Source organism: Ischnura elegans, chromosome 6 (assembly GCF_921293095.1).
Source record: "Ischnura elegans chromosome 6, ioIscEleg1.1, whole genome shotgun sequence".
Classification (NCBI taxonomy): domain Eukaryota; kingdom Metazoa; phylum Arthropoda; class Insecta; order Odonata; family Coenagrionidae; genus Ischnura; species Ischnura elegans.
The window spans coordinates 27,145,992-27,173,218 of NC_060251.1; the positions used below are offsets into that span (position 1 = coordinate 27,145,992).

At 41.2% G+C, this 27,227-nt stretch overlaps 1 protein-coding gene across 1 annotated transcript; it reads right to left on the reverse strand.

Annotated features, from left to right (window-relative positions):
• Window positions 1–269: 269 nt before the first annotated feature.
• Window positions 270–25,497, reverse strand: LOC124160291 (glutathione S-transferase-like). The gene is made up of 5 exons (XM_046536122.1): window positions 25,437–25,497; window positions 14,214–14,386; window positions 6,507–6,674; window positions 4,114–4,256; window positions 270–974 (listed from the first exon to the last, which is right to left on the reverse strand). Exons 2-5 carry the CDS (start codon window positions 14,347–14,349, stop codon window positions 807–809), a joined length of 615 nt encoding a protein of 204 aa, XP_046392078.1. The 5' UTR covers window positions 14,350–14,386; window positions 25,437–25,497; the 3' UTR covers window positions 270–806.
• Between the last annotated feature and the right edge of the window lie 1,730 nt (window positions 25,498–27,227).

Consider the following 27,227-nt stretch of genomic DNA (forward strand, 5'->3'; position numbering starts at 1 on the left):
TTGGCTGTAAAAAACAATTGCTGGTAATCGCCTGAGTTAAAATGGGGGGATTTGGGTACCAGTATATTGCTCACGAGTGCTGATAAGTATTCTGACTTTTCAGTAAAGTGAAGGAAAGAACTCCCTGGCAACAGGGTTGCCAGAAAGAATCTGGGTGCGATTTGCTTAATGCTCCATGTAAACTTACCTTAACCTGTACAATAACTTGGATAATAATGCGAACATACCAATGAAATGAAATTCTGTGGCTGAAAATGAAAATCCAATGATTCTTTGTGACCTCTTTATTGATGGTCTTAAGTGCTTGTTTGTAAACATTACAACAATTTTAGTGCCATGAGGATTAAATCACATAGTCCAGGTATTATAGCGGAATTTTCTACTGGGTATACAGGTATACAACATCTCACACACACTACCACAGTTTCTAATGGTATTTAACGTCTTCGTACTGAACTTATTTATCCTGGCGCCATGCTTTCCTTGTCATTTATAGCAAAAATTATACAAGGGGTTGGACTAAAAATACAATTTATTCATCAAAAATAGGTCAAATCTTTTTTTTTGGAGATTGTTAGTTACACATTCATTTGACAACAAAAGACCTACAAAGGGAACAGGTCTCTGATCCAGGTCAAGCATCATACTAACAAACATACAAATTCTATGTGTTACAAAAATACTGACATTTAGCAATCATTGGTTGGGCTGTTCTTTGTTCCTCTGATAAAAAGAGGTGCTGATAAACTTCCAACGATAAAAACAATTCTGCTTACTATGCAGTCAGAAATAGTATTTGTCCTTGTCTAGAACTCGGTCACTGGTCTCTCTGCGACCCACTCCTTCACTCCTGGCAAATCGAAAACCTTCTCCTTCAATGCTTTAAGATGTGGGTACTGATCCAGAGCTTCTTTGCCGAATATTAATTCAAAGTTTTCCAGGGAAGCTGCATACTGGAAATCCGCCCATGTCAGCTGTTAGAAATAAATCAGATATAGGTATTATGCAATAGGGTATGGATGGGTAGGGATGTATGAATGACAAAGCAAGGGAGAATCTTCCTAGGAAGTAGAAAAATATTTAGGCCCCCCCTGCGCCAAAGTTAATCATAGAAATTGATGATTTTTACTAAGGGGATTACATACAGTGGCGGATTCAGGGTGGGGGTGACAGCCAACCCCTTTTACTCCTGGAAAAATTGTAAAGATGGTAAATTTTAAGGTGGCTTTTCAATGTAAGTTTTTATTTCACCAGCTTAACAAGCAATGAATAAATATAATTGGTGACTAATGGCCAACTTGTCTACACATATCACACCACAGATGCACTATCCCTGCATGCCAACCAAGTCCCATCTGCATCTATTCTCCAATGACTTTAATCAACACCTGAGTATGCAGAGTAGGCCTAAGTCACTTCAACAGTAGTATGCTACAACCTAGGGCTCATTTTAATTGGATTTCAATCAAGAATGTCTGCAGGGTGGGGATAGGTGTAATGTGATTCATATATTTTTGATACAGTAGGAGATTGATGATCCGGAAATCTAAACAATGGATGGCTTTCTGGAGTTATTGAAAATTTCAATTAAAAAAAAATGCATAGTCGAAAATACGGCTAAGTGGTTTAATTGCCTTCTCAGAGCATGACCGTCGTCATGCTAATCCCACGAGAGCAATTCAACAAATTTGCCATTTTCTTTTGCAAAATGTGATATATTTTCTGTCGTCAGTGGTGCAGCGAGGGGGGGTTTTGGGGGGTAAAACCCCCCCCAGAGCTCAGAAATTTTTTAAAGTTAAATCCATTTTACTTATTTGGATCAGTATTACTTATAGAATATGTTAGGATTAATCAAATATCCTTCAGAGAGCAGTAAAACTGGCCATTTTGAACCATTATTCATGTAAATTTTCTGGAGGGGGGCCCCTGCAACTCCTGCTTACCCTGGTGGGTATGTAATACCTCCACACCCGTAAGTATTAGTTGCGCCTAAAGCCCCCCCTAGCCTTAAATCTTAGCTGTGCTCCTGTCTGACGTGACTTGGGATACCTAGATGTGGTGACTTTGCTAAACAAAATTCACCGCACCAACATGTGACTTCTATTCCTTGATCTTTCCAGGCTTAATTAGAGGAGAGATAGTGGGTGGGTATCATAAATTATATGAATTGAACTGGTTTTTTCTTGAAATCTTACTCAGCACTCCATCATTTCCGCTGATGCAATGCATCCAGGGAAAAAAATATTTTCCGTGGTTCAGTGTTGCCTGCATCCAGGGAACTGATCCAATCACCAGAAATATCGTCAACCCTTAGACTGCTGGAACGTTTTTAAACGCGTTGTACGCTGACTGTGGAAAAAATATTTTGAATGGTTTACCATTGCTTGAATAACTACGGCCCAAAATTTTTATTGCTTCCCAGGTAGGGCCTAAGTGCATTTTCCCTCAATGTAGGGATCGCTTTTGCAGCCTAACTCTCCACGGCAGGGGGTGCCTCGCAGCATTTCTTATCGTACTGCTCATGTTGTATTGTTTTCTTCGCTCCATGCTGTTAACCCATTAAGGACCTAGGGACACATATGTCCCAAATTTTGTAATTCTCTCAAAATTAAATGAGGTGTGTGATTGTAAGCAGGGGCGGATCCAGGATTTATTTCTGGGGGGGGGGGCACAAGCAAGGCCGTATCCAGGGTTTTGTTCTGGAGGGGGGCACAAGGATACCTCGTAATAAAAAATGAACGCAATGATAATGGGACCGTATTAAAAATCTTACATATTTTTAAGGGTGTGGGGGGGCACGTGCCCCCGTACCCCCCCACCCTAGATCCGCCTATGATTGTAAGATTAAGTTCTGTTGAAGCATAGGCTATTGTCCCCCAGTTTAAATTCTTTTTGTGATATCCTTTAGATATTGTAGTTTCCACATTGTTAAGAAATTTCACTTGATATACTGTTTACGAAGTGGAAATTTGATACTTTATTACATTTAATGAGGAGGTCAATTATAACAGGACTTTCGGTTTATCTTTTATGTGTACCTAGTCTGTGGAGTTAGTACAAAAAACTCTGCATTAGTGCCTTAATTTTCACAAAAATAGTGTTTTTATGTCATGGGACACATATGCCCCTATGAACCATAAGGGATCGAGGATTGGTATAACTTCACATCCTAGACTATCTCTGAAACCGTTAAAGATATCGCTTTCATATAAATGTTTTAGGAATCTATGTGTTATTTTATCCTAAACACGTATTTTGTTATGCAATCTAATGGCTGCAATCTTTACAGACCTTTAAGAGTTTATGTGCCTATAACAAGCGCCCAAATGAAGGCCCTTCTGTTGGTCAGAAAGAAGGAAGGGTCGCGCCAGATTATAAGGGTTCAATCCTTGCAAGACATTGGCCAGGCTAGAGGGAAGAATATTTCTTGGTTCTCTCCCACACAGGCTGGTTGCTAAAATCATATACTCCCGTGGCTAAAGGGTTAATCCAGAAGGCGTCTGGTTCCACGTATTCCAGGTTATCGATTTCCTACTGCATTTGCAAAAGAGAATGTCCTTTTATTAGGAATGGCATTGAAAAGATATGAATATCGTATATTATCACAAATCTAAAATTGCAATTTAAAAAAGTTTGGTTTACAGACCTAATTGCTGCTTATTTTCCTGTGATTAGATCTCTCTGAGGTTAGCTATGGGTGTGTTGACTTAAGTAAACCCATTTAAATGCATGGTAAGAGACAGCACATTTAGTGGTCAACAGGGGAATCTTTATTGCTATATTCATGATCTGTGCATAAGGTTTTGGGCTCATGGCAAAAAGCATTGGTGATTGTAAGCATTGTTTTCAACATTTTATCAGGGAGTGGAACTAAACAAATCTATTCTTATTATGAAATAAAAAGAATAAATTTGTTTTTCCACATATCATTGTTGGTTTCCACTTATGGAGAATCCAAAGTGGTGCGATAGACATATGTGGGAAAAAATCTTTTCATATTATTTCATAACACATTATTTTATAAACTAGTTATGGTATACCAGCGACTTATCGGCTGATAATAAAGAAAAGCTGTGCTTATTTTCATTCAGTTCAGAAAATAATTTGTCTTACCTGTCCATTGACTAAGTACCCATCGTTTTCCTTCAAGACATGCTCAAATTTTTGCAAATAGTATGGGATAGTATTCTTTATTAGTTCTTGTTTCTTTTCTTCTTTTTTTATGGGATCCTGTTCCATTCTATATTGTGCCACCTCTGAAAAAAACATGAAAATCAATTTTAAACATCTATAAGTGATTTCAGTCAAAGATTCTTCTGCTTTTTATGTAATAAGAATAATTCAACTTGTGGATTTCAATGACCGACTCTTATAAAAACATATCCCTGCTGTTGGAACATTCTGTCCATTTCAATAATTAATTGTCTTTATTCATGGTGAAGCAAAAACCCAGCACTAGCATTCCACAAACTTTTAATTGGTGTTGACTTGTTCCGACGGCTATAGTGTCATTATCAAGACAAACAAATGATTTTTTTCTATTTCTTTTGGGAAGTGTAGATTCATCTGTGAATTTTCAGCAAAAATTATTTTTCTCTTTATTTGGCAATGTGTGAAGATGAACTTGCTTTCTAGAGAATAAGTGGCTGTTACTAAAGAATAAGTGATACATAGCCAGGTATTAGGTAGTGATAGGAGAGGAAGTACTTGCATAAGGTTATTAGGGAAGCCAATGAAATTGTAAAGAACATTGGTAATCCTAACAGGGAAAATGAATACAAGCAATCCAATACATTTTAAAGAGACCTTAAGGCCTAGTTACACAACGCCTACATTATTCTGTCCAAGGTACTACCCAAATACATGAACAATTTTGGTGGGCCAGAACAGAACATGCACAAATGCATGACCCTGATTAGAACAGGTTCTATTTTCTGTTCATGTACTCTCCCAAGTTGGGTGCATTTTTAATTTCACTCATACATTTAGACATTAACTCATACTGGTTTATGTACCATGTAACTAGGCCTTACGACCAAGCCCAAAAAGAAAAAGAGAAAGCAATGAGAAGACTTTCATCTTTGATGGATGACTGAAACACTCTGCATTTCAGTGACATGAAGAATCTGACTACGAAGCCAGAAATAATGTCATTTATGGGAATGGACAAATACAATTAAATCCCAGAAAAGACTGCTGAATCTATATCCCACCACGGAAGCCTATAAAGGAACCACTGTTTATTGATTAGAAAATTTATCTCCATAAACAGGCACAATTCACCAAGGATGAAATTTGCCATGAAAAGATCATTTTTCAAGGCAGGGTATCGAACTCAGATCTCCTGGTTACCAGTCAAGTATGCTGCCAGTAGCAACACTAAGCAATCTTATTCCAAGGTGAATCTCAGAATGGGTGATTGGCTTAACTGAGCGAGGTGCCGCCGAAGTCCATACCGTGGCACAGGAGACGAACATTGTGCCTACTAAGTTACTTTCAGAGAATAAACCCCTCTTAGTCGCTATTCTATGATGGCTGTTTCCAAAAGAATGAATAGAACAAGTGGCATGTTCTAAGCAGTGCTTTGGAAAATGGGCGATATCGTCTGTATTTCCATTTTTCAACGATTTCTTGGAGTGTAGATTGTATTTTTATTATACAGTAGATTCCGTTAAATGGGTCCACCGGTTACTTGGGGCAGCCGCTTAATTGGGGCAGATCTTGAAGAACAGAACCCAATAGAGGAGTATCCCAGAGTATTCTCTGCTTAATTGGGACAGCATGCTGCTTTATTGGGCCATGAGTCAGCGACATAGACTCTATACTCGCGACCAAATTAAAATTTTTTGTTTTCAGAATACTATTTTTTTTCCTCCCTTGATTTACTCTTATTTTTCACAAATGTTCCTATTGTTGCCCTATTTTGAAAGCTCTTGTTGTTATACTATCCGCAAGAAGATAGGACTTTTCTTTAATAGAACTCAGTAAAAGATATTAATTTAGCTTCACCCGAGGCTGTGAAAAACATTTTTAACAAAAATGTTATAATTCTTAAAAATGATACATAATAAAATAACTAAACTCGCTGTTTTATTAGTCAAATTAATAGTTTAATAAACTTATGTTGCATTATAAACATTCTTTAGTCTTCTTTCTATCATTTCAATGTTTGTTTATGCCCATATACAGGATAGTTCGCCTAATTGGGGCAGCCGCTTAATTGGGGCAAAGTGCACAAGTCCCAATATGTCCCAATTATCCGGAATCTACTGTAAAACATGTAAAGCCAAAATTTTGGAACTTTGTTCCATTATCAAGGGTTTCAAGCAAAGAGTTGTTTATGTTACAGACCTACACTCCAAGACCTACACCCTTAGAAAGAGTCTACAAATATATTATGAGGTCAATGAAATAACTGCTTTTATTGTATTTCTGTTATCATGGGCTTTGCATTTCTTATCCATTTTATGCAGTATTAGTGGTAAGCCATTCTCATCAGCACTTACGTTGTTTTAAATCTCCTAAGGCATCCACAAGCATGTCGCACTGCAAGGCATCCCAGTCACTGTTGCCCACTAAATTCCATTTCCTGGCCAGATAGCGACAGATGGCAACTGACTGCCCAACCTTCTTGCCATTCACTTCCAGTACAGGAACTTTCCCAAATGGTGTGGCTGTAGTGCAAAAACATGAGCGTGATTAAATATTTCATGGGAATTATTTTTAGAAAATTTCAATTATACAATGTTTATAAATTATGGTTTCACATACGCATCAGCTAATCATGAATTTCAGGTGAAACCGATCTCCGTGAAAATTTTTAATAAAAATGAGACGATTATTGAAAATATATCCAAGTAAAACTGAAAAATTTAATCCTTTTATCGTGATCGGACAATACATTAGCCTTTAAATCTCACAAAAAAAGAGCGGCGGCCAATATATTTGCTCTATCAAATTATGCTGTTGAACTTTATGATATTGCAGTGCCTACACTTATTTTTCAGGCAATGTAAAAAAATGTTATGACTATTTACTAGTCCAACTTAAAATATTGTAAAACACCCACTTATGGATGTAATAAAATAAATTCATATTTCTTTTATTATGAGATGCTATATCTCATTAAATGACACCTTGAATTACTTGCTTGTGCCCCAATTAAGGGCTTTACCTCATTAGTAGATTACCTGTAATGATAATATTTTCAATATCTGGTGTCTGTAGGCTTGTTCTTTTCACTCTGGCAGTTCCACCGCTGCATGAATTTGCACCGATCATCGTTCAATTTAATGTTTGTCTGCAAGTGTCATAGGCAACATATAACGAGAATTTTACTTCCGGTTTATGCCATATTTGGCACCTTTGCATATTTTCATCCTTACAGATATGCTTTATGCACCTCTCTTGTGAAATGTGTGGTAGTAGATTTTACGGGGCCCTCATGGGGCGTGTGCCAAGCTCAATGTCGACCAAGTCCTGGAGACAAGGGGATTGCAGAGAGGAGGCCCAATTCCATCCCACGAAAGGGTGATTTCTGTTGCCAATTCGGACATTTTTTTACCGGCTTTCAAAAATGCCCGCGACGTGGTGATGAGTGCAATGCGATCCACTTTCTTCCAATATTTTACAGTACAATCGCAGGAATTGAAGGATCAACAACTTAGCTATTTCCACATAGTAATTTATTGAGACCGACCATGGTTTCGTTACAGAGTAACATTATCGAGCACCTTGTTAATGTTACTCTGTAAGGAAACCGGTTACCGTTATTTGATAATGTTACTCTGTAACGAGACCATGGTCGGTCTCAATAAATTACTATGTGGACATAGCAAAGTTGTTGATCCTTCTATTCCTGCGATTATGGATTTCCACCAAGTTACGCCCGCTACTATTAATTACAGTACAGTGTTTGCAATTGTGAGGAATAGCATTGAATTTTAATGAAATTGATAGATTACATCATCATGAATACAAATTTCGGTTAAAACTCCAACGTATCCTTTCTTCCGGTGCAACCGCGTCGGATTTTGGTTTAAGAAAAAGTTTCGCTGGCAGTACAGCCAGCGTTTTCAGGTCAAAGATGCCGGTCCACTACTCTCGTCGTCGTTATATACGGTATCAGTCACGCCAGTTGTGGCTGCTGATCTCTCATGGGCCCGTTTAATTTGCCTCCTCCAATTGGCATCCACGAGGTAGCCATCGTCCCTATCGAAAGTGTCCGTCCGGGCCAAGTCAATTGATTCTTGGATAAGTCTGGGATAATATCTGCCTTCTTTTACTATTATCCTGGCTTCGTCAACTTTAATGTCATGTCCCGGGGTCCAAGCATGTTCTGATAAGGCCGACAGCTGGAAATGCCCATTCTGCTAATTATACCTTATTTCCCCGTGAAACTCGTCTCACTTTGTCCGTCAGCGACGCGAGTGGCGACTTCTGCAAACCCATTTGAATGCGCGGTGGATGACAATTCATTTAGAGGCCAACTTGAGGATCCTCTCTGGTAATATTCCTGCCCATAGAGACCTGCAAGCGGTCACGAAAACAAACTATCTGTTGGCCGCCTCCGTAAAAGTGCGCGAGAGATAACCCAAATGTTCCCTATGGCATTTGACGAAATTTTTCCAAAGTTCTCGGACAGGCTTTCGAAAACTGTATCGGAGACCGAATGATGGCGGTCGGAGGGGGCGAACTGAACCGCGTGACCACCAAGCAGTCGGTAGGGAGAATAGCATTCGCACGAGGGATAACCTCTTCGCCCGCCCTTAAACTCGCTGCCAACCCCCTCGCTTCTCTCGGGTGGGGTTGTTTGAGGCACGGAACAGAACGCCGCGCCGGTTAGATAAGCGAACGCCAGCGAGCGGCCGCGGTCGGCTAAGTCCTTATTACTCCGGTTGCCTTCGAGCACGAACTCAGACGGCCGAGGGCAGGCCCGGAACTCGGGCGGGGCAGAGGGGACACGAGCTCCGTGCAGCAGATTTTGGGGGGCGGAAAAATTTGAAACCCCAAATACTAAAAATTGAATCGAAACTTGAATCCTGTACGTGGTGGAAGGGCTCCGTGTTATCAATAAAATATACATTGTTATTTTCGCATTATATTTAAAAATTCCGACCGGTTTCGGCTTTTACACCATTTTTTAATAAAAAAATTATTTTATGTACTTGATAATGGCAGCCAAAACCGGTCGGAATTTTAAAGTATGTTGTGGAAGTAACAAAGTATCGAATAAAAAGACAATAATAAAAATTGTTTGTAAATATTTGCAATATTAAATGCAATATTGTTACTAAATTAATATGAACTCCGTTTCTTCATTATGATTTAACTGAAAAGAGACGAGTTATTTAGATTAAAAATATTATTATTAAAGTGGTTGATGAGAATAATTTCCCTAAGTTTATTTTTTAAAGTTATTACATTTTTTCCAGTTAAATTATTAAACAATAATTTATAATGTATCAACTACTTAAACAATAATATTGATAAAACTTCTTCATAGCAAACATCAAGTGCGTAATTTCAATTACCGCATCTGATAGAAATAGCTTACGGATTGATTATATTTTAGTGTTGGTGGGAGGGGGGATAGGGAGATAGGGGGAGATATAAAAAGGTGAGGGCGGCAAACGGATCTTTGGCCCCTGACAAACCTCCTAGTTCCGGGCCAGGCAAAGGGGCCTGAAAGGGTTGGCTTTTGCGTTCGATTGCAGGCCTCTAATCAGGGCCGGATTTACCGTAAGTCAAAATAGGCACGTGCCTAGGGGTATAATAGTCCAAGGGGCGCCTTCAAGGGCGGCAGTTCATTTAGTTACAGCAGTACGTAATGTTTTTCTTTTTGACGTTGCTCTTCTTTTTTTTTGCATGAATTAAGGCTTGACATTATTTTTGGAAAGGGTATTCATAAAGTGTTTTAGTTGCATAAAAGTTAAAGTGATTCATGTAGTTTTACTCAAAGCTGTTTTTCTTTAATTGAATTGTCCATGTTTTCCCTGCGTAAAAATTCAAGCATAAACTTATGCTGTCTGCCATATATCTGTTTATTCCTTTTTTCCGAACCTTACCTCATGCGAGTGGCTATGACTTATCATAAAAATTGGGGAGGGGGGGGCTCAAGTGAGGAGGGGCGCTCAATGGAGAGGTGCCTATAGCGAAATTTTGGGTAAATCCGGCCCTGCCTCTAATATGGACCGCTCAGCGTAGAAATGGAGAACCCCGCGGTTGTAAACATACTATCACAACAATCATCCACCGGAAGCAGAGAAATTGACGCGCTGTTTACATATTAGTTCCGCTTTGCTCCACGGAGTTGCGTACCGACCGCAAGTTTTTGGCTCGCTGCAGAATGTCAGGGCTCCTAATCTAATGGCTCGGTGAACGTCCACTTCCTTCGTTCATGTGAAATATCACTCACGTTGAATAGGACAGCTGGTTGGAAGAACGGATCTCAGTGTTGAGGCGTCCGCCCCTCAGGATTCTCGGCCCGGAAGCCTGCAAGGTCGCGGATAACCCGCAATGAAACGTGGTCCGTGAACTGAGAGCGCCGCCCGGTGAATAGGGTCTGCACCGATATTTAAAATCGGGAGGTGGTTTCATTGCGGTAGAACTGTGCTTGTGTTCGTGGCGGTCTCACGTTTGTTCCTCGCCGGACGCTTCAACGCTGCTGTCATCGCCTGATTTGGCCGCGCCTTGTCATCCTGCAGGTATCGTTGGCGTTTCCATGAACTCCCGTTTTCCTTCCTTTCTATCAGTACACGCTTTTTCTTAACTTTCTTCGTCTGTTTCATCGATGGAATCTTTTAATTGATTTTTTAACCCACTTTACATCGTCGGATCGGCTTGAAATTCGGCAAACTTGCTTGCTTCTGTTGAGAATACAAAATTCAACAATCAGACGTGTAAACTTTTTTTCCGTTGTACTCCAATTATTGAACTAAAATATTTGACTAAAAATGTTGAAAACGACGAAAGAGTTAATTTCGCTTTCTTCCACAAGGTGGTATCGTGGCAGAGTGGTCGCCAGTCCCTTCGAAGGCGTGCGTAAGCTGTTATGTATTTTAGATGATTTTTGTTGCGGCTAATTTATATAGTGTCATGTAATTATCTACCCCTGCCTTATTGACAGGGCAGTGTCTATTCTCCATCAGTGTCCATTCCGGTTCTTTCGTCACTGAAATTAGCTCGTCATCATGTAATTTGCTACAATGAAGGTAGCTTAAGCCACTAATTTATTCGCCAGCTTAAGTTAGCGGCCGGTAATAATAACCAGAATAATGGCCATGAAACTTCTGTCGTATCGAAATGAAGTCGCCATATTCTCGCGACCAGTTTTTTCTGTGAACATTCTGACGAGAATACCAAGTAACAGCTATTACGTCGAGAAAGCGAGAGCGTCGCGAACAAGAATTAGCCCCCATACGACCTCTTTCCGCTGAAGTACAAAGAAGACGTCGTAAATCTTCGTTCAATACAACTTAAATTTACATTAACATAAAATAGACTCCTTTTTTCGATTGAATTTCGATTGTTAAGTAGTATTTCGGATTGATAGAATGTTTCAAAGACATTGAAGTAGCTTTTGCTTAGGCGTCACCATTCATGTGACCATGGCGAATTAAAATCTGAAAAGCCGACCTTTAGGTATGCCGTCACTGACCTGTATATTTTAAAAGAGAAGGCAATGCGACCTATTTGAATTCCCATCGTCATAATAATAATATGCCATCAGGAAGGTAACATAATCTATCGCAGATAGTTGGGGCGATGGTGATTGAACCTGGTACCCCCACAGTTCATGATCTCTGGGTGCGAAGCAAGGGTACCATGTAAAGTCAATGTTGTCACTTTGGGCCCAATTATTCCGTTATCTAACAGTTTCGCAGCGCGTCGAAGTGTGCAGAAAATTTATTCTGAATGTTTGGCGTAGTATTTGCAGTCGCGAAAAACAGCGTTGGAAATTTATGAATGCAATAGATCACAGAGTCACAAATATAAATGCAGCCCAAATAATAGCTTATTTCACCCTAAAATTCAGTTCGCTCAGCCCTTAAATGACGCGAGTGTAAACCCATTTGAATGCGCGGTGGGTGACAACATGTTTTAGAGTCCGCTGGGGAATCTATTTAGTACCTACATTAGGTTTTTGGCTTGTCAGTCTGTCTGCATTTTGCGCAATCACACTTTAAGGTCAATCTCAGTCGTACCAAATGCTAAAAATATGGGATTCATTGCGTTCAATGCAGAATCTATGCACGCACACTTTAGACTTGGTCCTAGCGCTGGTGCTCGAGGTTGCGGGCAATAAACATGCAAAAACGGACGGAAAAAGCCTGCCCACAAAACGAGAGACAAACAGTGGCCAGCTACAATTAATCCCTGTCTCCCCAATGCAGTGGTTCTCCTTTGCAAAACTCCTGCAACCAGCAGCAACAGGTGCAACACTATGACTGGCAACAGGGCTACAACGATAGGCGTCAAGGGAACGACTGGTAGCGCCGCGAAGTCAAACTGGCTGTGGAACTGGCATTGTTAATCCTATGAAGTAATATTCGTGGTACTAGGCATGAATACTACAAAAGAGGATGCTCAAGTCGGTCTCCAAATGTGTTGCAACCAACCGCGCATTTGAATGGGTTTGCAAAAGTCGCCACTCGTGTCGCTGACGGACAAATTGATCCGAATTTCTCGGGGAAATAAGGTATAATTGGGGGTATTAACCGGAATACATACACACGATGATATGATCTATCAAATTCGTAATAGCTCAATGCTATTCTTCGCAACTACAAACACTGCATTGCAAAATATTAGAATAAAGTGGATCGAATTGCGATCATCGCCGCGCCGCGGACATTTTTGGAAAGCGATTAAAATGCGACCGAAGTGGCAACAGAAATCAACCATTTATGCCAGGGGTCTCCAATTTACTAGGTCACGAGGGCCACATTCCAAGTTCCGAATCGTCCCGCGGGCCGGATAGCAAATTGGTCGATGACTGAACTATTCGATACCAACGTCTACTGAATAATCCGGTGGAGTATTTCTTATTTACGAACAGTTGGAGGCGACTTTGACGTGCAGTACAGCGCTGCAATGCTCCTAGCGGCGTCTCACAGAGTTAAACGAGCGAGAATCGTGCGCACGAATACTACAAAAGAGAATCCTCAAGTCCCTCAAGTCGTCCTCTAAATGTGTTGTCACGTGCCGCGCATTTAAATGGGTTTGCAAAAGTCGCCGCTCGCGTCGCTGTGGGACAAATTGATCCGAGTTTCACGGGGAAATAAGGTATAATATGGTGGTTTCCTATTTTATTAATAGTAAAAATCGAAAGAATATTACTCCTGGAGCAGATATTTAACGCTTTTAGATTTGTAAATGACGATATCTTTTTTTCGCGATCAAATGAAAAGTGAAAAATTTCAAGCGCGCGAAAACGCGACGGCCAAGTATGACTGATGAGAAAGGCCCGTGTGACTTCATTCTGTTTCTGGCTGCCGCCGTGTGATTCCACCCTGGTGCGTAGCTTTTTAATGCTATTCCTTTACTTTGTAAAATAAAATATTGGAAAAAAGTGGATCGCATTGCACTCATCACCGCGCCGTGGACATATTTGCAAATCGATTAAAATGCGACCGGAGTGGCAACAGAAATCAGCCTTCTAAAGGATTGAATTGGGACTTCTCTATGCAGACTCCTTGATCGCGCGCTACCACGTTGCGTACGGATGGCGAGAATTCTCGTCATTTTTTTTCCCGAGCGTTAAGGACGGTTGAAGTATATTTTTGTCATTTAGACGCGTCAACTTGAACAATTTTAAAGCATACTAAAAGTTCTTGTTAGTACGCTTTAGTGGTTGCTCGTTAAGTATTATAAATTGACTAATTGTACTGTTTGTTCAGATAAGTTATATTTTAAACTTTAGCTTTTTAACAATGTTTTAAGCAAAGGCAGTTTTCCCAAATTGGCACATATTTTCAATCTCAACACTTCTTCCCAGGCACGTCGTTACTCTACATTTAAATGCCCCGGTACGGAATGTGTGAAAACGAGTGCGCGGGCCGGATGAAAGCCCTCCGCGGGCCGTATTTTCGAGACCCCTGATCTATGCGATGGAATTGGGCCTCTTGTATGCATTCCTCTTGCTACTGAGAATCGTTCCATGGTGATGAGGATATTGCCATTGGACTTTGGGTAATAATTGGTGGACTCACTTGGTTTCACGGACATCCATTGCTCCTTCTCGATGCGCACGTCCTTGTAGTCGACGCGTGCGTATGCGAACAGCAGGCGAATGGGCTCGGCGAGTCCTCGGCCGTTGAAGTAAGTCAACTTGTAGTCGTGCTCCATCGTTCCCGAGTCCCCCTGTGTGGCGGCGGCGGCTTGCCTGCTCGTCACGGGAGAGGAAACAAAAAGGCCACGTTATTACTCATAGTCAAACCTTACTACAATCAGAGGTATGGACCCATTGCCTACCAATCGGGAATAGGGTGGTTTCCTGTTTTATTAAATTGCCTAAATCGAAAGATTATTACTCCTAGAGAACGTAGTTCACGCTTTTAGATTTTTAAATGACGATATCTATTTTTCGCGTATAAATTAAAAGTGAAAAATTTCAAGCGCGCGAAAACGCAACGGATAAGTATAAATTCTGGGAAAATCCCCATATGACGTCATTCTGGTTCCAGCTGCTGCTGTGTGAGGCCACCTTAGTGAGAGGCTATGCACGCCGTTACGATGCGGGCTGCTAGCAAGTAGCGCATGGCTTAAATAAGGATTATAAATACCCCATCAAACGAAGGAAACTTTCCGACCATAGGCAATTTTAATAGGTGATTATTAAGACATGTTTCCCTGAGCTCTGCGCCACATGCACGCATTGGTAATCTCAGACGATGTAGAACTCCCAACTACTCGTATAGAAACTAGGTCCCTTTGACGTCACGTGGAGTGGCATCGCATGGGCGCCAATCTGGCCTTTTTCAAATGAGGATAAAATTGACCCTTGCCATTCGTCTAAACCGGTATTTCTAAAACCAAATAATTTGTATATTATGTCTACACTAATGGTGGGTAACGAATCGCAATCAATGCCTTTCGTTTTCTTTGATGAAGGAAACTACCCTATTATTTTGACTGAAGAGGAGAATTATTATTCAACCGATTCAGGCGTGATGTAGTGGAAGTTCGACAGATTGAAATGAAACGAAGGCGGATCTAGGAGGGGCTAGGGGAACGTGTTACCGTTCTCCTCTCTGGTGCTACCCTCTCTCCCCAAGCGCTTAAAAAATAGAAAAGATTTTTAATATGGCTATCATTACGTTCGTTTTATTTTGTCATTACGGAGCCTCAATCATTTAATTTAATATAAATAACTTTTATGTCAAAATAAAGAGAATATTTATTACAGTAATTGTTGTATCTTGTTTTTAATGTAATATATGAGAAGACCTGTAAGACCCTTGTGCCCCCCCAGAAAAAATCCTGGATCCGCCCCTGAAATGAAAGGTAATTAAACTTTTTCACATGAGTTCCATTAAATACTTGTGGAATTTGTACGCATTAAATACATGTGCAAAAGTGCAACTACCTTTTATTCCAATAGAATTATTGTTATTATTAAAAATATCACCCGGTTATGGTAGGATTGTATTGAGTATTTTAGAATCTCCCGATCTAATATCCACTCTAATCTAGGACTTCCTTCTTCAAATCAAAATACGGCCCACTCCTCTTCATTTTGTCTACAAATCCTATTTTCTCCCCTTCGCCCCCTTTATCCCCCATAAAAATTGCATTATTTCCTCTCACACGATTTTCCCCGATCATAGCTCGCTCAATCCAAGCCTTCAGTCTTTTCCGAATGCCATCTAAAATATTTTTATCGTCGCTCACCATTTCAAGCACTTCGTCATTCTTCTTCCTCTCCGTCCACTTCACCTTCCCACTCTCTCACTCGCACTAATAATCGAACGCTTCTAGTCATTCCTAGTCCTCTTTACTAGACGCCCATGTTTCCGCATAGTGAATATGGGATGAATGGAGGAGAAAATGAAAAAGAAGTTGTTAGATATGGTATGTAACAATTGAAAACTTCTATTATGGAATTCGGTGTAATGTGCACATAGGGTGCTCGTCAATGTAGAGATTCAACGGAACATCCTGCCACAAAGACCTGAGGCGTTCCAGATTAGGGTGGGTAGGAAATGGAGACCATTTGGAGGGATAGGAAAATGAACGAGGAAGTGCTAGACATGGTGGGTGATGAGAGGAAACTTTTCGAGGAGATAGAAAGGAAATGGAGGGTGTAGTTGGAGCAATCATTGAGCGGGAGGGGATGATGTGAAGCGTGTTGGAGGCAAGAATGTTAGGTAAGTAAGGGGGAGGAGGAGAGTAGGATATACGGGCATTATGTTCCTCTAAACAATTTCAAGGGAATTCTTTTCATCTGTACGAACGGTGGAAGGGAAGGAGGGCAAGGGTCGCCTCCGAAAGAGTTATATAGGACAGGTTATAAAGGATGTAAAAGAAAATAAATACGTCGCTATGAAAAGGCAAGCGGGTAGGAGAGCTGCGTCAAACCAATATTTGGATTCAGGCCCGTGCTGGATCCCTTTTCAGGGCGGCAGACTGTCTTGGCCAGAGGGCGCCACCATTATGCAGGGAGAGGACTGCCGGGTGTGTGTCTGGGGTTGTGGAATGTAACAAATAAATTTTGAAATTTTATTCCTTACCCTCTTGAGATTAAATAAAATCTTACCAGATTGAATTATATACATTGTAATAATTATTTTCTTTATTCAAGTTGTTGTTAATTATGCTGTGAAATGAGACATCATTGAAATCAAGTTAACTGCACAATGTTAGTATTCTGATTGTAAAATTTGTCAGTTTCGGAACAGGACGGCACACCGGAATGCGTCCCGGCGGCCCAGCACGGGCCTGTTAGGATTGTTGACTTAAGATGATGATGATTTATTTATAGGTTTTGTACCAGGCTTAGTAATGTCAGTGAAGTCTATTTACTCTCTAATGTTTTTATTTGAGGGTCCAACGAATTTTCCCGGAATCAAACCCGTGATATTTTGATCAATCGACGGACGCTGTATCCGCCTGGCCACCACTCTCTCCTTCCCCGTAATCAATGCAGTGGCCGTGACTTCGACCTTGAACTTAGTTTTCTGCCCTACTCCATCGCTACAGTCCTAATCCTCGTTTGAGGGAGTTTTTCCGCGCCATTGAATGCGGTGTTGTGTGGACCGAAGGTGCGAGTATATTTGGAGGCTAGCGCGAGCTTCCTACCGCGAGGAACCTTGTTCGACTTACGGCAGCTTTATAAACTTGACCAAAGAAAGATTATTTGAGCTTATGCTTATGGGCTTCGAGGTAAATTATTTGTGGGTGCTGAAGCCCAACAGCCTTAGCTACCAGCTATATTGGCCTCAGAACACTCGAGTAGTCTTTCTCTGGCTAGAGCCTTAGCAATATGGGCTTCAGAACCCTAAAACAATCCCTTAGATCTCCCAAAATATAGTGTACGACGTAAATTCTTTCTGAGCTCAACGTTCGTTTACTCATAATATCCTTATGCTTACAAAAAGACTTTATTTATGCATTTATACCGAAGCCATTTTCGCTACACTTACAGACATTGGGTTATGTATACGACAGTGAAATTTATTCTCTTCTATGCCTGAAAGAGCAGGGATGAAGCGATGGCGCTTGAAATCAATAAGGCCGCACCTACAGATTTGACCGAAGTAAGCAAGCAGATGAAGTTCATTCAATTTGTCGGAAATTGGTTGCTTAAAACTGCGGAGGTTGTGTTTGTGCTCACTTACAGTGGCGTAGCCACGGGCGGGATTTCCTCTGAGCCTTTAAAAAGCGAGTAAGATGGTCTCAATAAATAAATAAAAACTTTATTTCAATTAATACTCGCACAAAAGTACTAATTTTGAGTCCTTAAAATCACGTTTTCAACATCAAAAATCCCAAAATTTTCCGGACCCCCTTTGATAAGAGGTGTTTTCCATAACCCCAAAATCTCCGGTAAACCCCCCCATTTCAAAATCTTGGCTATGCTACTGCTCACTTATATAACATAAGTTACACGGAGAGTGATGCGCAGATAATATGAAGTGTTGTACTTTTTTTCTTTCTTTTTATAATTTCCATTTTGGATACTGTATTTTATGTGCCTACTTTAAGTGTCTATTTTATGTTTTGTGTGCCCATTTAAAAAAATTACTAGTCGACTGATTTTGCGAATAATAAGCATACAATACTTCAAATCATCATACAAATCATGCGATAAGTATGCCTCCTCTCAACAGACAAATTATGATCCGTCAGCCGATTCACCATAGAATTACCATGCGACGAGTCAACTGATTTTCCAAAGGAATAACATGTGGTCCGTCAACCGATCCTCCAAAGAAGAAACGAATGATTACTTACAGATTATTCAGCCGAGAATCACAAGAATTTTTACCGATTATTCAATTAATCGATTGCGAAGAATTTGTGGCCATCTCTAAACCAGGCCTTATGAGGATGTATTTGATAGAGGTGATGTGTATGTCTCAAATCCTCTGAGACGGTCATCAGAGTAAGATGCTTATTCTTACGTCACCGAGACCGAGAGACGGGAATGCCTTTTGTTGTGGTCACGCGATTCGAATTGATCCGAATTTCAAACGTTGATCCCCTGAACATTTGGAAATTTCACTTTCTCCGAAGAATCTGACGTCCCGTTGACGTCAGAGTAGACTGTTAGCTCTGGCGGCACTTGTGTGCACAAATAGTGCTTCTACGCCGTGCGGTATGCAGAATATATTTTCGGGTGGGAGGGGTGAGGTAAAATAAATGCAAGGTAAGGTATTATAAAAGGACACTCCTTGATATTTTGTATTAAAAATAAATGTGATGGTAAAAAATTAAAAAATACCTTAGTACTAGTCAGTGGTATGATTAGGCCTAGTGTAGGGGGGCGGGTGGTCGGCTCAGACTGTTTAGCACACCACCCTATATAAATTGCAACCGGGCAAAGTTCTAGGTGTATTAATTAGAGAAACCTATTGGAATTCGTTACTTGTGCATATAAAGTACGAAGTTGAATAAATTAGGGAGGCCAAATTAGTTCTAAAATATTTAATTAATGCATTTAAAACAAATGGTATTGCTGTGATACGATTTTTTTAGGGTGCTTGGGTTGTGGTTTTTTAAAAGTTTTATCGTCCCCCATTGTTAAGCCACTGGTACCAGAAGATAGCTGGAAAGTCGCACGATATTTTCCACTGTTGAATCATTGCAATTTTCGGCTTAAAAATAATTCAATGAGACTAGTTTCGATGCACTGTATAATTTTCAAAGCCGAGTTCTTGAGTACTAAGGTAGCTATGAGCGGCGGGTGGTTACTCTGAAAAATTTCCTCCTTTCGGAGGAGGGGTGGCAGGCCCCTTCGGGGGTGTCCGTTAATTACTCGATATGATTTTGGCGATTTTTGGACCTCCTCCTGCCCTCCTAAATGAGATATTTGACTCGACCCCATCCCCCCTCCCTCTAATCTCACGTGTTATTGTAAAAATCCATATTTTCAGTGTAAATACGTAATCTAGACTTCACTGCGTTGGATTCGTTTCTGATTGTGTAATTATTTTTATTTTAGATTACTAAGATCGCAATTTTACCCTTTTTCTTGCGGAAACAATTACGTGATACTTGCCAGCAGCCCTCTCCCTCTCCCCCACGTGAGATTGGGTGAGATTCGGGTTGACCCCCTCCCCCCCTAAACGCCTCACTTAATTAATGGATGCCTTCTTTCTCCCACCTTATTTACTTATATACCCCTGCCTCAATGTAATGCATGCTCTATACACATGATTTACATGATACATTAGGTAAGAGGTAATGTCTAAATGCATGAACGATATTAGTGGAACGGAACATGCACGAATGCATGAACATAATACATTATACTGCCTGGTTACACGTGACGGACCGGAACGGAACAAGTTCGAATCCATGAAATTAATTCAGCTTTTATTTTCTGTTCTTCCATTCGCACAGGTTGGGTGGTAACTATTCATTATGGTGTGCATTCTCGCGTTCATGCATTTAGACATTGACTCGTACATATCAAGGCATCGTGTTACCAGGCCTTAGGAGTCTCTCGCGTAATCAAGCACATTCTACCTGCCTGGTTGGCTATGGAGATATTCCGTCGTCCAAATCTCCCCACGATAGTTCTAGAGAGGACCGCGATCTCGTTTCGTCGCCTTCGCTTCGGAGAGAAGATGGAAATTCAGCGACTTTGGCGGCCTGCGTGGTTGTGTTTACTATGGTATTTGGAGAAGCTGACCGACGGCTTTGGTCATCTGCGCCATGAAGAATTGGTAGGGAAGAAATGGTGGAGAGGAACGCGGTGTCGGCATTAGCCTACTCTTAGCGAAAGTCACCAAGGGGGCCACAGCTTAACGTCCCATCCGACGGACGGAGTACTGTACTTGAAGTGCCCTTCACACAACACTCAAGTAGGGATCGGGAAAACTCTGAATACTATCCGCCGGTATTCAAACCCGGGCTCCCGGAGGAGGGAAGCCTACACTGCAGTCGAACCGTCCAGAGTTGGTCCATGACAGATGATAAGGGACGAAGGCCCATGGTGACTGCACGTGTCGCCCGGCCAATCGCTCTGTCCCCTTTACAACCAAAATCCTCGCTTTCCCATAAAAAGATGCCACGTATACGCGAATCTTCAGGAATAACAGGAAATATTATCAGAAAAGATCTAAAAATCACACCTATTTTATCCAAACTCAAAACTTCTCTAGAAAATTCCTCTAAATCCATTAAAGCCACCGAGAACTCTCTTTTAGTAAATTTATGGGATTACCTTCCCCCATTGAAACCTAAGCACCGCCTCCCAAAATGTGCCCTGAACCCCTCCCATATCTCCATCCCTAAATACCTCCTACATAATGCCGCGACTATAAATTAATCACCGTGACTTTATGTTCCTGAAATCATTTTTTCCACGAAATCCTCAGGAGACAGCTTTCAGCTGGGGACTAAGAACCAAATTGCGAAGTGATTGCCGTTGCGATGCGTTGCGTACCAGGAAATATCCCTGCTTTCGTTATCACTTTAATGGGCGTATTGAACCCATTCTTTCCTTGGTCTATTATTCATCTCTGAATGCAGATCTTTACATTTTCGACCTCGCAACCCTGCCACTACTCCTCTGCACCCTTTTATCTGTCATGGAACAACCCTTGCCAGCTCTAAAAGAACGGTGGGCGCTGTCCCGCCGTCGCCGCCGTCGTGCGTAATATTTCTATGACCGTGCGGTGTGCATGCGGCGGTCCTCTTGCATGCTGCATGTTGGTGATTTGTCACCCCCTGCCAAACACCCTAAAGGTGGCTCGCAGGGTATTATGTAGATGTAGATGTAGACACAAAAAACTAGTCCACGCCGAAGCGCCACCGCCGACTCAACTGATTATGAGGCAGGTATCTCCGAGAATATGCTCGGTACTAGAGGAAATACTCAATATTCAATCCTATTTTTGCACTTTTTAATCCTTGGGACTCAATATTAGGTTGTTAGTGATGAATTCGCGCCGAAGAGAGCATTTCCATGGACGCAGGCGCGCCAGAAAATACTCCTGGGCGCCGCCGTCATCGCATTTTCGCCGTCGGCTTCCATGTCTATCCCACGCACATCCACTGCCACACCAACCCGATCCCCACATGGTCTCATCACCACTCGCGTCCTTTTTTCACCGTGTCGCGTGTCGACTCGTTTCCGCGGTGATGCGTGCCGCAACGGCGAAATTCCTCCACGCATCGCTGCCTGCTCCACATCGCGGCGTTTCCGATTCGAGAGATCCGATCCCAGGCATGCGTGATGTCGACTGCACGGCGCAGGCTCGCACTTCCCGAGCAAGATCTTTTCAAGAAGATTGACGATCTCTAAACGCCCAACAAAATCGCGTTTCTTTTTTCACATTTTGGCCGCGAGTTTCCGAACGATTTTCCACCATCACCATACAAACCGATCTGCAAAGATTTTTTTGACAAATTTCATTATTTTTCGTGGCTATAACGACGTTGTATAGTGCTAAAGATCTCCTGTTTTACCTAAAATGTCCCTGCAGGCGTTTTCTTTACACCGGAAAAAGTACAGAATGAATTAATTAATGTTCTACGGCGTGTCAATATTCCAAAAAAACTCTATGAGCTACACATTAGCAGGAAAAATTTATTATAAAGAGAATAGGTTCAAAAAAAGGAGTTGTTATTGAAACGAAAAAGTAAACCGGATGATCACTTTGCAAAATTTATATCAAAAGGCTAGTTCGAGTCTAGATCTGGATTGAAGCGATTTACGGTGCGGAAATGTAGATGCTGTGGAAAAACGAGAAGAGGCAAGAGTCGTTTGCGACATGCGTAGGGAGGAAAAACTAACTGCCACTGGAGGGAAAAACAAACGAGGAAGTTCTATACATGGTGGGGAGGGGAAAAAACTTCTGGAGACGAAGGTCTGGAGCGAGTATCAAGCAAGACGGGGATGTTGAAAACAGTTTTAGTTGCAAGGAATTCGTAGGGGAAGCTAGAGGTTAGGTTTTATTCGAGTTAGCCTTGTTGTCCATATAACAGGGAATTTCGATTTGGGAGACTGGAGTGATTCGCGCTATGCTTATACATAGAATTTGTTTCATAATGATAATGAACCGTTCTTCAAATATGTTTTCAAAGCTAAAACAATGGATTATAACAGGGTACCTCTTTTTTCATCTAAAATTTATATTTAAGCTTAAATTTTTACCCTGTACACTAATGTAGAATGAAGTACTAGGTAGCATACCACAACTCTTGCCTAATACGATCGGTTGTAACACTTTGGCGCCATTGTCTTAGGAATAAAGTTGATTATGAGGATTATCTCGTATTCCGTAGTGGATTTACGGAGTTCCACCGAGTATCAGCCAAAGTAGCGTATTATTATTATTAAAGTATTCTTCCGATTACGGTAGGTTTCCATGGAGTGCTTAAGAAGAATTCCGGGAGCCTCCCCTTACATCACGCTCTTCCCTCTTCAGTACACAATTAGACCAACTGCCTTTCATTCTATCTAAAAATCCTATTCTTTTCCTTCCCCTCCCTCGTTTACCTAACATTCCTCTAATACTGTTTTCAACATCCCATCCCCGCTAAGTACTCGCTCCATCCATACCTTCTGTCTCCTCCGTATCTCATCTAAAAGCTGCCTCTGCTCACCCACCATGTCCAGCACTTCGTCGTTCCTCCTGCTATCTATTAAATTGCTCAGCATGCACTGCATCACCAACCGCTAGGGGTCGCTCATATACCGTTCGTTAAATACCGCTCAAACTCAAACACCGCTCACCGACCGTTAATTACGGGAAGTAGAGGTTTGCTTAAAGTACGTTGACTCTTACAAAATGCTACTTAACGCTTCTTACCTGTCCAAATAGCATCGGAAGAACTTAATACTTCAACGCGGGGTGCTAATCATTATTTGTTTTATTTTAACCTAATCATAAAATTTAACTCACTGCACAATTGATAAATTATATTTGAATTGAAATCATTCATAGTTTGCGAAATTAAAAGATGGTGAAGGGCTATAGAAAGTACTACAGCACTCAAGGAAGGGGAAGGATGGCGTGGAGAAAATTCAAAATTCTTTAAGGAAGGGGGGAGGGGGCAATCCCCTTACCTGGGACTCGAACCTGGACCCCCAAAATTCGCACCAGGTAATATTATCACAAATAAATGGGTAGTATACTAAATATACGGAGTCAATTCTATTAAATAGACCTAGTTTTTAATAAATCAACGTCATTATCCTTGTCACGCCTTTATAATGGCTATGATCCTTCCAAACCTAAGTCAGTTTTGTAAAAGTTATTGTCGGAATTTAATGGTAAATGTTGTGATTATCCTAGTCGCGCATTACCATAATTCGTTTCACGATTATTTAACATCTAATCACGCCAGTTGATATAACCACCCGGGTCCAAACAAATAATTCTTTTGAATAATTTTTTCCGTCTTATTAGCGAATCTGTAAAGTTATCCCTTATTAAAAAAATAGGAAAAAATTACGGAAAACGGTAGCTTAATTTATGCACGAGCCCCAAGAACACTGATGTTGAGTCAAAAACTTTGAGCTATAAATTTCAAAGTCTACCGCGTAGCTTTCTTCAGGAATAAATCACTAACCCGGCTGTGCGTGCGAATAATCATGCACGGGGTGTTATTCTAAACCTTGCCAGCGCCTCCCGAACGTCGTCTCCAATTCATTCCGCGTTTGAAAAGCTTCTTTCTAAACTCAGTTCTATCCGAGCGGCCTCTGGTTTGAAGCATTACGTGGGATTCAGCCGGATGTGCAGCCGATTGTCATGGAACAAAAAAACCCTGCCTTCCAATTTCAAATGAACATGTTCTTTAAAGGAAGCTTGGTCGGGCCTCTCAATCGGACTCCCTCGAGCACAGAAAGAACGGTAGATAAATAACACCATTAATTACGGTTTCATTTATCTCAGTAACATAAAATACACGCCGCAGAGAAAGTACTTATCATGTACATTGTACATCCATAAGTCTAGCACGTAAACTCGTGCTATCCGCGTCTTGAAATGAAAACTTCAAAAATGAAGCTTTGCTAATTTGTACTTTGATAGTTACTCTTTGTGCAGTGATGGCTTGGGTGGATGATTTAACTATAGTTTTGTAGTTCAGTTACCTGCCGCATAAAAAGTAGTTCTAATGTAAAATCTAGAGAAGCCTAAGACGTTGATTCGCACAATCCGCGTCTTGAAATGAGAACGTCAAAATTGAAGGTTTGCAAATTTTTGTTCTGATGGTAACTCATTGTGCAGCAATGGATGGCGTGGATTGAATACCTATAGTTCTCCAGTTCAATCACATCAAAACGAGGTAAAATTTGAAGTTATCATGCGAGGTAAAAAGTAAACTAGAACTATATGCACGACCTTTGGTGTTTTAAAACGTTTTAGAAGGGCACATTTCGAAAAAATAAAAAAGAACAAAAAAAACATTAAAAAAATTAGGCCCCGCCCAACACTCGATATTTTTTTAAACATTTTTATCCTCGCGCACAATTGTCTTTCCGTAGGATAGAAATTCAAGTGTCAAACATCTCGAAACACATTACGCAAGAGCAGTGCCAAGACTCAAAAGGCAGCAGAACCGCGTTCCGGCGGAGAAAAATTGATCGGGCAAGAAATGATGAAAATTTTCGATTCATTCTCCGACACTCACGAAGGAAGACGACAATAAACAGGCGAATGCGATGCGGTTACAATCCTCGGAAGGGAACCATTGTCACAATGTGGGGGAAAAGCAGTTAATACAGTGGGCCAAATTGAGGATGGAAAAAAACTTACGCGACGATGATGTGCGACCCTCGGCGTCCGATAGACGTCTGGCTGTGCTCTCGGAGGGGGGGAACGCGTAGTTGGTGGGACGACTGGCGTCGGCAGAGCCATCTGCCGCAGGGACGGCGAATCTCGAGGCTCGCCTCGCCTGCTGGCCCCGGCTGGAGCGGAGACACCAGCGGGCTTCCAGTGCATTTCGAGAACGGGAGTTCGGAGCTCGGATTCGTGAAGTCCGATAGTATCCCTGCCATCCCTCGCATCCGGAGTTGTTTTGCATCGCGGCGTACAGTAGTCGTAAATGATGGAAAGTGCGGCACGAAACCGTAGTTAAGTATTTACAGGTGTTTTTGTCACTAGTTACGGATTTGGCGTCAGAAAATCCAAAATTTTAAGATACGAGAAGCGAAGGGAGGATAAAAAGGTAAAGATAAAGAACTAAAGATATGAAATTGTGTTTGGGTGTTGTCAAAATCTTGTAAAACTGATATTTGCCCCCCCCCCCCTGACAAAACACCTAGTTCCGGCCCTGTCGAAAAGGCGACCCAGTTTGGAAGATTTCAGAAGTTCAAAAATTCTTGTTTATATATCAAATAAAGTTAGATGAATATCGAGCACCATATTTATGATTTCCTTAAAAGGAAATATTAGCTATGTAATACAAAATGCCTTGTTCCAAGATACTTTAAATGGCCCAAGATACTGACTATGCAAGAGCAGGACTGGAGAATGGGTTCATTTTTCGATCATAACTTTGGCATCTGCACATTTCTGCACAGTGCGGAACATGAATGCAAAAGCCTAAAAATTTGGAAAATAACGTGAATAGGGTGGTTTCCTATTTTTTTTATTGCCTAAATCGAAAGATTATTACTCCTGGAGCACGCATTTCACGCTCTTAGGTTTTTAAATGATGATATCTATTTTTCGTGATTAAACGAAAAGTGAAAAATTTCAAGTGCGCGAAAACGCGACGGCTAAGTATGAATGTTGGGAAAACCCCGTGTGACGTCGTTCTGGTTCCCGCTGCCGCCAAATGAGGTGACCTTGGGGCGAGACTTTGGGCGCTGATACGACGCGACGCAGGATGCTAGTAGGTAGCGGAGTACCCTGCTAGCAGGTAGCGCTTGGCTTAAATAAGGATTATTAATATCTTATCAAGCGAAGGAAACTTTCCGATCATAGGCAGTTTTAATGGGGGATTATAAAGGCATGTTTCCCTGAGCTCTATGCCTCATGCATGCATTGGTAATCTCAGACGATGTAAAACTCCTATCTACTCGTATAGATACTAGGTCCCTGTGACGTCACGTGGAGTGGCATCGCATGGGCGCCAATCTGGCCTTTTTCAAATGCGGTTAAAATTGACCATCGCCATTCGTCTAAACTGGGATTTTTAAAACCAGATAAAAAACAAATAATTTGTACATTATGAATACACTAATGGTGGGTAACGAATCGCAATCAATGCCTTTCGTCTTCTTTGATGAAGGAAACTACCCTAATAGTCCCCGAAGTCAAAGAAATGTAAAGGAAAGCTGCGCGATTCTTCAAAAACTGCTACGGGCGTACAGAGGGCGTCACACAGACGTCAAGCGAATTAAACCGCTAGAGACTCGGAGGTTAAGCCTTAGATCTAGATTGATTGAGCAATCACGAATTAATATCTTACAGAGCCACACAAAGAACATAATATTAGAACCTAAAAATATTTACGGGCTCCACAGATATGAAAAGTTGAAAGAGATATTTTTCCGAACGGACAGCTATAGGAATTAGTTATCCCTATAGAAAATAAAGAAC

Coding starts and splice junctions, on each gene's coding strand:
- LOC124160291 (XM_046536122.1), bottom strand. CDS start 14,349: ATGGAGCACGACTACAAGTTGACTTACTTCAACGGCCGAGGACTCGCC. Junction 4,257..6,506: donor CTTAGGAGATTTAAAACAAC/GTAAGTGCTGAT, acceptor TGTTTTTTTCAG/AGGTGGCACAATATAGAATG. Junction 975..4,113: donor GGTACTTAGTCAATGGACAG/GTAAGACAAATT, acceptor TATTTCTAACAG/CTGACATGGGCGGATTTCCA.